Genomic DNA, 12089 nt, shown 5'->3' with positions numbered 1-12089 from the left:
AAACACACGTCACAAGTGGTAAAGGAATGGCTAAATCAGGCTAGAATGAAGGTTTTAGAATGGCCTTCCCAAAGTCCTGACTTAAAATGTGTGGACAATGCTGAAGAAACAAGTCCATGTCAGAAAACCAAGAAATTTAGCTGAACTGCACCAATTTTGTGGTAAAAAATTCAAGCAGAAGCTTGTGGATGGCTACCAAAAGCGCCTTATTGCAGGTAAACTTGCCAAGGGACATGTAAGCAAATATTAACATTGCTGTATGTATACTTTTGACCCATTTTCAGTAGACCCATAATAAATTCATAAAAGAAGCAAACTTTTTTTGTGACCAACAAGTATGTGCTCCAATCACTCTATCACAAAAAAATAAGAGTTGTAGAAATGATTGTAAACTCCAGACAGCCATGACATGATGTTCTTTACAAGTGTAGGTAAACACGACTATGTTGATTTGTTGTATTTTGTTTTTCAGGTAAATTGCCGAAATGATGTGATCCACCTCTTGTTGGATATGGGTGCTAATATCGACAAGTTGAATTTTGAGGGCATGTCAGCCTTGTCTGTTTGTCATTGCCTCTACTACCCCTTTCAGTCTTTGTCCACGTTTGCAGGACCTCCTACCACGTCACAGGTAGGATTTAAACTGTATTATTCATGTCTATGTGGAGGGGGGCGTGGCCTGCGGGCCTGCCGCGGAACGGGGTGTGCCAGGACCGTCCTCGAAGACAGCGACAGGTGAGTGGATGGCCCAAGTGGGCCTTGTTATCTAATCACCTGTCGCCTTCATTAGCAGCAGCCGGGATGAGACACGCTGTTGGAGCTGGAGTGGGGGCGAGAAACGGACGCAGAAGAACATTTGGCTGAAAAGCAAAACACTAGCACATTGTGATGGAAATAAAACAGTGTTGTGACCCTGATCCGGGCTCTCGTGACAGCGTTTGGTGGTCCGAGGAACCCACGGGAGGGCAACCTCCACAATTTGGCGCCCAACAAGCCAAACCACCTGAGGAGATTGAAGCCGACCCCCTGACGGCTTTGTCGAACATTCTCGTGGACAGGGGCGCCGAAAAGGGGGGGTAAAGGAGACGGATTCTAGGGGCCCATGATGGAGGGGGGCCCAGAGAGGCCCCTAATGATGATGAAATTATAATACAGAAAAAGTAATGACACTGTGTTGGGGGCCCTGTAAAGATTCTTTTCATGGGGCCCAAAATCCCTAACGGCGCCCCTGCTCGTGGAGGTGACAGCGGCCAGCCATCGACAGCTGGAGGCGGTCCGCCGACAAGTGGCCCAGCAGAGCCAAATGCTGCAGGCGATGGCGGATGAGTGGGAGCGGCACCGCCAACATCAGCGTCCGCCTCTCGCTCTCTCGCTCTCGCCCCCTTTCTAGCTCCAACAGCGTGTCTCATGCCGGCTGCTGCTAATAAAGGTGACAGGTGATTAGATAACAAGGCCTTCCACTCACCTGTCGCTGTCTTCGAGGCCGCACGCACCTTATTTCTAGCCTGATTTAGCCATTCCTTTACCACTTTTGACGTGTGTTTGGGGTCATTGTCCAGTTGGAACACCCAACTGCGCCCAAGACCCAACCTCCGGGCTGATGATTTTAGCTTGTCCTGAAGAATTTGGAGGTAATCCTCCTTTTTCATTGTCCCATTTACTCTCTGTAAAGCACCAGTTCCATTGGCAGCAAAACAAGCCCAGAGCATAATACTACCACCACCATGCTTGACGGTAGGCATGGTGTTCCTGGGATTAAAGGCCTCACCTTTTCTCCTCCAAACATATTGCTGGGTATTGTGGCCAAACAGCTCCATTTTTTGTTTCATCTGACCACAGAACTTTCCTCCAGAAGGTCTTATCTTTGTCCATGCCCAATTCTTCAGGACAAGCTAAAATCATCAGCCCGGAGGTTGGGTCTTGGGCGCAGTTGGGTGTGCCAACAGGACAATGACCCCCAAACACACTTTAAAAGTGGTAAAGGAATGGCTAAATCAGGCTAGAAATAAGGTGCGTGCGTGTGTTACATACAGGCATAGTTAACATCATTAATTGCTCAAATCTGGAAGAGGGTGCAATATAAAGCTTTTAGAATACTTGGGAAAGTCAGCACCTTCGGCGTAAAAGCTTGCAAGCAGCCTGTTTTAAGGGCTTAAGTTTGGGTTTTACGTCACATATGCTCGAAAAGAAGTACGAATGGAATCATGTTTTTTTAATCACATTTCTAAAGTGTACATAAACTCTTCAAACCTGTTTACTACAACTACATGATTACAACCATTTCTATTTTTTGTTTTTATTGTCATGGAAACGGTCCTTGTCATTAACAGTCCAAATATATGTTTTGGTAAAGTGTGTGTATTTACTGCAATAGTTTGATTGGCGACTAATGTGTGCACTGTACTATGAATTGCCCACAGGACGTCACGGGTCAGTTGATTCTTCCAGAAAAGCCACATAGCAGTAATCAGAAGAAGGCGCTACTACATTCAGAAGGCTCAACTCAGGTGATGATTGATGTCATGATTATGACACTTTTTCTGCAGGCCAGCTACTTTTCAATTGACCAAGTCGAGGGGATCTACCTCATTCGTACTGTTGTGTTTTGGACCAGTTGTTCCTCCCAGGGAATTCAAGTCACAAGTCGCTCCCGAGCTCTTTACGACACTTAAAGCTGAGTTGAAAAACCACCAGAGACAGAATAGGTATTTTGTAATATACAGGTAAAAGCCAGTAAATTAGAATATTTTGAAAAACTTGATTTATTTCAGTAATTGCATTCAAAAGGTGTAACTTGTACATTATATTTATTCATTGCACACAGACTGATGCATTCAAATGTTTATTTCATTTAATTTTGATGATTTGAAGTGGCAACAAATGAAAATCCAAAATTCCGTGTGTCACAAAATTAGAATATTGTGTAAGGGTTAAATTTTGAAGACACCTGGTGCCACAAACTAATCAGCTGATTAACTCAAAACACCTGCAAAGGGCTTTAAATGGTCTCTCAGTCCAGTTCTGAAGCCTACACAAACATGGGGAAGACTTCAGATTTGACAGCTGTCCAAAAGGCAACCATCGACACATTGCACAAGGAGGGAAAGACACAAAAGGTTATTGCTGAAGAGGCTGGCTGTTCTCAGAGCTCTGTGTCCAAACACATTAATGGAGAGGCAAAGGGAAGGAAAAACTGTGGTCAGAAAAAGTGTACAAGCGATAGGGATCACCGCGCCCTGGTCAAGATTGTGAAAAAAAACCCATTCAAAAATGTGGGGGAGATTCAGAAGGAGTGGACAGCTGCTGGAGTCAGTGCTTCAAGATCCACCACCAAGAGACGCTTGAAAGACATGGGTTTCAACTGCCGCATACCTCGTGTCAAGCCACTGTTGACCAAGAAACAGCGCGAAAAGCGTCTCACCTGGTCTAAGGAAAAAAAGAGCTGGACTGCTGCTGAGTGGTCCAAAGTCATGTTTTCTGACGAAAGCAAATTTTGCATTTCCTTTGGAAATCGAGGTCCCAGAGTCTGGAGGAAGACAGGAGAGGCACAGGATCCACGTTGCCTGAAGTCTAGTGTAAAGTCTCCACCATCAGTGATGTTTTGGGGTGCCATGTCATCTGCTGGTGTCGGTCCACTCTGTTTCCTGAGATCCAGGGTCAACGCAGCCGTCTACCAGCAAGTTTTAGAGCACTTCATGCTTCCTGCTGCTGACCTGCTCTATGGAGATGGAGATTTCAAGTTCCAACAGGACTTGGCGCCTGCACACAGCGCAAAATCTACCCGTGCCTGGTTTACGGACCATGGTATTTCTGTTCTAAATTGGCCCGCCAACTCCCCTGACCTTAGCCCCATAGAAAATCTGTGGGGTATTGTGAAAAGGAAGATGCAGAATGCCAGACCCAAAAACGCAGAAGAGTTGAAGGCCACTATCAGAGCAACCTGGACTCTCATAACACCTGAGCAGTGCCAGAAACTCTTCGACTCCATGCCACGCCGCATTAACGCAGTAATTGAGGCAAAAGGAGCTCCAACCAAGTATTGAGTATTGTACATGCTCATATTTTTCATTTTCATACTTTTCAGTTGGCCAACATTTCTAAAAATCCCTTTTTTGTATTAGCCTTAAGTAATATTCTAATTTTGTGACACACGGAATTTTGGATTTTCATTTGTTGCCACTTCAAATCATCAAAATTAAATGAAATAAACATTTGAATGCATCAGTCTGTGTGTAATGAATAAATATAATGTACAAGTTACACCTTTTGAATGCAATTACTGAAATAAATCAAGTTTTTCAAAATATTCTAATTTACTGGCTTTTACCTGTATTTGCAAAGCTTTGCATATATACATTGAGACCAGTCCAGCATAGAACATTCTATCGCGCCGCTAAGATGGTCTGCCTCCCCGACAAAAACCCTCTCCCCTCTTAAATCTCTCTAGTCAAAACACATGCCCATTATCTCTCTCTCTCTAACATTCCTCACTTCAAGGTTAAGCACACAGTTTTGCAGACAACCAAAAGACCACATTTGGAAGAAAAACACTAGCTGTTTTGTAATATGATTATGAAATAAAAAGAAGTAACACTTAAATTCGGATATATGTAAATATCTGCCTCCGACAATACACACTATATTGCCAAAAGTATTTGGCCACCCATCCAAATGATGAGAATCAGGTGTCCTAATCACATGGCCACAGGTGAAAGTGGTTGGTTTTTGGCATCTTATTTGTCCAGCTTTCATACTCCTCTGTATACACTTAACAATTGGCGGCAAACTCCGTACCTTGCTAGCTCGTGCACGCCAGCTTTCATAGACTCTTATTTTGTTAGCGCAGGCAGGATGACGCAGGGCTTTTATTGTGAAGACAGGAAATGTCCCAGGGTTTTGACAGCAGGTCCGGCGCGAGAGTCTATTGAAAGAAAAACTGTTTCCCGCCTTCCTGTCGGTCATTTTTTCTTAACAACGATCTGGCAGCAGCCAGCGTCATATCTCACAAGACCCTCGGGTGCCGTGAATGTCAATCAAGTGACCAAAGTGACGTCTTGGTCAAAAAACGAACAAAATTGTGGCTAGTTGAGCAACAATCGTGTTCCCATGTTTAGTTTTTACTAATTCTTACTAATTGTTTTTTATCTAGTCTGCACTTTGTCTGTGTTATTATTATTAATATTATTATTATTATTATTATTGGCTTTTATCTAGTCTGCACTTTGTGTTATTATTATTATTATTATTGATTTTTTATCTAGTCTGCACTTTGTGTTATTATTATTATTCTTATTGATTTTTTATCTAGTCTGCACTTTGTGTTATTATTATTATTATTATTGATTTTTTATCTAGTCTGCACTTTGCCTGTGTTATTATCTTTATTATTATTATTGGCTTTTATCTAGTTTGCACTTTGTCTGTGTTATTATTATTATTATTATATTATTGGCTTTTATCTAGTCTGCATTTTGTGTTATTATTATTATTGTTATTGATTTTTTATCTAGTCTGCATAAAAAAAAAATAAAAATTAATAAATAAAAAAACCTTCCCGGTAAGGTCTATTCAGGTGTACTGGAGAGGAGGCTACGCCGGATAGTCGAACCTCGGATTCAGGAGGAACAGTGTGGTTTTCGTCCTGGTCGTGGAACTGTGGACCAGCTCTATACTCTCGGCAGGGTCCTTGAGGGTGCATGGGAGTTTGCCCAACCAGTCTACATGTGTTTTGTGGACTTGGAGAAGGCATTCGACCGTGTCCCTCGGGAAGTCCTGTGGGGAGTGCTCAGAGAGTATGGGGTATCGGACTGTCTGATTGTGGCGGTCCACTCCCTGTATGATCAGTGCCAGAGCTTGGTCCGCATTGCCGGCAGTAAGTCGGACACGTTTCCAGTGAGGGTTGGACTCCGCCAAGGCTGCCCTTTGTCACCCATTCTGTTCATAACTTTTATGGACAGAATTTCTAGGCGCAGTCAAGGCGTTGAGGGGATCTGGTTTGGTGGCTGCAGGATTAGGTCTCTGCTTTTTGCAGATGATGTGGTCCTGATGGCTTCATCTGGCCAGGATCTTCAGCTCTCGCTGGATCGGTTCGCAGCCGAGTGTGAAGCGACTGGGATGAGAATCAGCACCTCCAAGTCCAAGTCCATGGTTCTCGCCCGGAAAAGGGTGGAATGCCATCTTCGGGTTGGGGAGGAGACCCTGACCCAAGTGGAGGAGTTCAAGTACCTCGGAGTCTTGTTCACGAGTGAGGGAAGAGTGGATCGTGAGATCGACAGGCGGATCGGTGCGGCATCTTCAGTAATGCGGACGCTGTATCCATCCGTTGTGGTGAAGAAGGAGCTGAGCCGGAAGGCAAAGCTCTCAATTTACCGGTCGATCTACGTTCCCATCCTCACCTATGGTCATGAGCTTTGGGTTATGACCGAAAGGACAAGATCACGGGTACAAGCGGCCGAAATGAGTTTCCTCCGCCGGGTGGCGGGTCTCTCCCTTAGAGATAGGGTGAGAAGCTCTGTCATCCGGGAGGAGCTCAAAGTAAAGCCGCTGCTCCTCCACATGGAGAGGAGCCAGATGAGGTGGTTCGGGCATCTGGTCAGGATGCCACCCGAACGCCTCCCTCGGGAGATGTTTCGGGCACGTCCGACCGGTAGGAGGCCACGGGGAAGACCCAGGACACGCTGGGAAGACTATGTCTCCCGGCTGGCCTGGGAACGCCTCGGGGTCCCACCGGAAGAGCTGGACGAAGTGGCTGGGGAGAGGGAAGTCTGGGCTTCCCTGCTTAGGCTGCTGCCCCCGCGACCCGACCTCGGATAAGCGGAAGAAGATGGATGGATGGATATCTAGTCTGCACTTTGCCTGTGTTATTATTATTATTATTATTATTATTATTATTATTGGCTTTTATCTAGTTTGCACTTTGTCTGTATTATTACTATTATCATTATTATGAACTCCTTTGCCTTATTCTTTTTATTTTCCTATTTCTAATGATGTTAGATCTGTGTTGTTGTTGTTGTTGTTGTTGTTGGGGACAAGTGTTGTAAATTAGCTTTGGCTACAAACACTATGATGCATACATTGGATAACTGTTTCAGATATATATGTTTCTATATCTGTCCCTATTTCAAATAAACCTTTATATATATATATATATATATATATATATATATATATTGATGATCGCTAATTTTTAGGTCTTTTTTTTTTAAAGCCTGGCTGGCGATCGACTGACACACCCTCCGCCATAGACCGGTAGTGTCAGAATAATTGTATCTAAGTTATCACAAAACGTTGTGTTTCAATGAGTTCCCGGCGAGCAGACAGAAGCTGTCTTTGATCTTACCAATCAAAAGGCTTGTAAAACTCCGCTGTGTAGGATGGGGAGCGACATGAAGGTGTCGGTTTCTTTGATGTATTGTAATCCACTGGAAGATTTTTGTCTTGATCCGAGATCTACAAAGCGCAGAGGAAGCAGGACCTGACCCCCCTCCAGGCACATTTTCTTTGAACTGTTTTGTAACCAAAGGCGACGGCTGTTTACGACCCCCCTTCCCTTTAGAAACAGCTGTTGCCATGTAATCAGGGAAAGTCCAAATAAAAGAGGAGGCGTACAATCTTTCGTCAGAGCGTGGTGGAAGACTCTACAAAGAGTACAGCCCAGATGTATCTCCTCAATTGAGCTAAATTGATTTCTGTCTGTTTAATTCCTTGCTTGTCTGTTTAATAGATGTCAACAGTGTTTGAACCTGACAGGTAGCTTGCGATCACATTTAATAATTGTGTAGAGGTCCATAGAATGAAGACATTGTCTTTCCTACATTTTGAGCTCTTTAAGCTCAAACTGTTGTCTGTTTTTTTTGCAGCAGGACGGCGACAAAGACCCGACCCCGCCACAGTCGTTCACCTCGACCTGCTCCATGTTCAGCTACCACATAACTGTCACAGAGGAAGTCATCCAGGGTGCAGTTGAAGCTCTCAGTCGCACCGGCTTTCCTCAGCATTTCGATACTCAGGAAACCGCCCGCAGAATGGCTGCGATGAAGTTTATGTATGTTCGATCAATTCCTTGCTTCTCTTTCCCCGCATGTATTGAAGTCAATGGATTGTACTTGTGTGACCAGGCACCGGGGCCGTTTGATCACACTTAATCTGCTGTTGGATCGTGGCGCCGACCCGAATATATGCCGATTCCCCTTACCTGTTCTCTTTTTGGCTATTATGGCGGGGGATACTGAGACTGTCAAGAGACTTCTGCTGTGTGGAGCTCGCACTGATATTTCTCTCTCAGCTGAGGTACCATTCCAGTCTTACTTTTATTTAAAAAATGCAATACTACAGTTACAGTCGTAGTCAAAAGTGTATATACAGGTAAAAGCCAGTAAATTAGAATATTTTGAAAAACTTGATTTATTTCAGTAATTGCATTCAAAAGGTGTAACTTGTACATTATATTTATTCATTGCACACAGACTGATGCATTCAAATGTTTATTTCATTTAATTTTGATGATTTGAAGTGGCAACAAATGAAAATCCAAAATTCCGTGTGTCACAAAATTAGAATATTACTTAAGGCTAATACAAAAAAGGGATTTTTAGAAATGTTGGCCAACTGAAAAGTATGAAAATGAAAAATATGAGCATGTACAATACTCAATACTTGGTTGGAGCTCCTTTTGCCTCAATTACTGCGTTAATGCGGCGTGGCATGGAGTCGATGAGTTTCTGGCACTGCTCAGGTGTTATGAGAGCCCAGGTTGCTCTGATAGTGGCCTTCAACTCTTCTGCGTTTTTGGGTCTGGCATTCTGCATCTTCCTTTTCACAATACCCCACAGATTTTCTATGGGGCTAAGGTCAGGGGAGTTGGCGGGCCAATTTAGAACAGAAATACCATGGTCCGTAAACCAGGCACGGGTAGATTTTGCGCTGTGTGCAGGCGCCAAGTCCTGTTGGAACTTGAAATCTCCATCTCCATAGAGCAGGTCAGCAGCAGGAAGCATGAAGTGCTCTAAAACTTGCTGGTAGACGGCTGCGTTGACCCTGGATCTCAGGAAACAGAGTGGACCGACACCAGCAGATGACATGGCACCCCAAACCATCACCCAACCATGCAAATTTTGCATTTCCTTTGGAAATCGAGGTCCCAGAGTCTGGAGGAAGACAGGAGAGGCACAGGATCCACGTTGCCTGAAGTCTAGTGTAAAGTTTCCACCATCAGTGATGGTTTGGGGTGCCATGTCATCTGCTGGTATGCTAGCTGTTCCCGGTTAACATTTTGTTAATAGTATTCTAACGTTTTTTGCTAGCATTTGAGCTACTTTTATCCTCTTATAAACTTTGTATTCCTTACTTGGTGCCATCTTAGAAGTATGCTAGCTTTTCCGCTTTAGCATGTTAATGTTAATATGCTAACATTAGCATGCTAACCTTTTTTTGCTAGCATTTTAGGCCTTTTTGTCCTTTTTAACCTACTAATCATGGACTTTCTTACTTGGCACCATCTTAAAAGTATCTTTACATGTTCCCTGCATCCGTACTCATGTTAGCATGCTAATGTTTTTGCTAGCTTTTATACTCTTTAACCCAACATTCATGGATTCCGTAACGTTCTGCCATTTTAGAAGTGTGTTAACTCTTCTAACCATACCAACATTTAGCATTTCAAGATTTATACTACATTTCAGAACAGCTTCTGCTCTTCACCTCTCAACCCATTTTCAACCTTTAAACTATTTCAACATTCAAACCATTTCTACATTCAAATGACACTTCAGGTCAGCGTCAGCTCTTCAACATTCAAACCATTTCACCTTTCAAATTATTCTTCCAGTCATTCTACATTCCATCGGCATTACAGTTTAGCTTCAGCAGCTGGGATAGGCTCCAGCACCCCCGCCCGTAAGGGACAAGTGGTAGAGAATGGATGGATGGATTGGGGCATCACAGCATTTACTAGTTTAATGTTTTCCTTTCTAGTTTGCACACACTTTCAACTGCTAATGTAAGCAGCCAATCATTTGAATGTGTTGCAGATGAAGGGACTATTTCCTGTACATGTGGCTACAGCCCTGCCAGGCCCAGAAGGTCCCAAAATCATAGAACTGCTGCTGCATGCTTTAACTGACCCAGATGCACGGGCAGGCGACCAGGATGAGATCTACGAACCAGATAAGGTTTGTCTGGTCATGCAGTATTTATATTGCTAAAATGATGATGATTGTCGCGGTTTGAGTGGGTCCCTGGGAAATTAAAAAAATACTTGTATTTATTTATACATATATATATATATATATATATATAGTAGGGGTGTAACAATACGTGTATTTGTATTGAACCGTTTCGGTACGGGGGTTCCGGTTGGGTTTGGAGGTGTACCGAACGAGTTTCCACACGGACATATTAAGTAGCGTAACGCACGTTGTGTAAACAATGCACACCGAGGCACAACACACGGCATGCTAGCAGCTAACGGGCTAGGATAGACTAACCATACGTCCTCTTTTCACCGGACATGTCCTCTTTTGCGGAGCTGTCAGGGCGGAGTTTCTTAAATGCCTCAAATGTCCGGCATTTTGAGTTAGGGTTGCGTGTATTTTCAATGTACGTTCAGGGTTAAGAAGGGGTTAAAAACAAAACAAACAGCAGCATTGGTGAGGGAGGGGCAGAGACAGAGAGAGAGAGAGAGTTATGATAAACGCGCATGCGTCGCCAGGCTCTGCTTTTTATCCATAGATTTATCACATTTAATTTTTTTATTATCTATAGCAGGGGTGTCAAAAGTGTGCCCCGGAGTCCATTTGCGGCCCACAGCTAATGTTTTAAAGGCCCACGGCACATTCTAAAAATACTACTAAAATAAACAAAAACATAACAAAAGTGAAATAAAAAAGCTTAAAGGTTAAATGTAATTTAGAAAAAGTTGCAATGTTGACTAAGAAAACAAAGCTGTTTTTTTTTTTTCTTTCAAACTGTCATTGCTCAAAACATAATATTGAATCAAAATCAATGTTATTATGAATTATTGACCTATCCAAGGTTCCCATTACTTCACATCAAATATTCCACTAAGAAAAATATTTTTGGTGGAAGATTTTGCAAATTTGATAAATAAATAACCCAAAAATTTATATTTTGTTGTTTTCTTACTGTACCGAAATGAACCGAACATGTGACCTCTAAACCAAGGTGTGTACCGTTACACCCCTAATATATATATATATATATATATATATATATATATTAATTATAATATATATAATAAATACTCGTATTTATTTATATATATAGTATATATATATATGTAATAAATACAAGTATTTACACTAAAGGCTAACATTAATGATTCATTAATGACAATAATGATTCCAGAGACGTGCACTTTAAGATTTTTTATTGCAATTGTTTACATCTGATACCAAAAGTGTTTGTTTATTTTTAGTTATTATTTTGCGTTCTTACTGCACTTCGGAGAAACTTGAATACTTGTAAAACTTTAAAAACCTTGAAAATGTGTTTAAAAACATGAAAAATGTGTTTTGAAAACTTGGAAAATGTGTTTTTTTGCTATTGTTTGCTATACCAAATGTATTTGTTTATTTCACTTACAAATAAAGTGAGAAAAAAGGTAAGTGGTCATGTATGTTGTTACATTTTTCATAGAACTGAAAGCATACCATAGCTATATCGTGGCATATCGTTATCGTGATGGTATGTACATTTGGTTTCATTCACTCTTTCAATTGATGTTCTGTCTATTTGTATTTGTGTTTGACTTTCTCTTCTACTGTTACCAAATAGAATCGTTTTAGTTTTACTGAGATTCAAAGATAGTCTGTTTTTGTCAAACCATCTTTTTAATTTGTTCATTTATTCTGTTATTATTTGTATTATCTTCTGTGTGTTCTCTCCTGAACAAAACGCTGTTGTGTCATCCGCAAATAACACTAATTTTACATCTTTTGTAACTTTAAATAAAAATGTAATTTATATAGAGATTGAACAATTTTTGGTCCCAGTATTGATCCCTGAGGTACACCACAGGATATATTTAGCTTCACATATTGTTTCTTGTTGACTAAATAACTTCTAAT

At 41.9% G+C, this 12089-nt stretch overlaps 1 protein-coding gene across 1 annotated transcript in view; it reads left to right on the top strand.

Moving 5' to 3' along the window:
• LOC133616355 (ankyrin repeat and MYND domain-containing protein 1-like) overlaps window positions 1–12089 on the top strand; it is a 61531-nt gene that overhangs the window by 28928 nt on the left and 20514 nt on the right. Inside the window, exons 6-10 of the mRNA XM_061975510.2 lie at window positions 473–631; window positions 2421–2507; window positions 7863–8047; window positions 8121–8292; window positions 10032–10172. Of these exons, the coding sequence (XP_061831494.2) occupies window positions 473–631; window positions 2421–2507; window positions 7863–8047; window positions 8121–8292; window positions 10032–10172 (744 nt within the window). The remainder of the gene's footprint in view (window positions 1–472; window positions 632–2420; window positions 2508–7862; window positions 8048–8120; window positions 8293–10031; window positions 10173–12089) is intronic.

The sequence above is a fragment of the Nerophis lumbriciformis genome, linkage group LG14 (genome assembly GCF_033978685.3).
Source record: "Nerophis lumbriciformis linkage group LG14, RoL_Nlum_v2.1, whole genome shotgun sequence".
Classification (NCBI taxonomy): domain Eukaryota; kingdom Metazoa; phylum Chordata; class Actinopteri; order Syngnathiformes; family Syngnathidae; genus Nerophis; species Nerophis lumbriciformis.
Note: the sequence above shows the minus strand (reverse complement) of the source record. Positions and strands in the feature narration are given on the sequence as shown.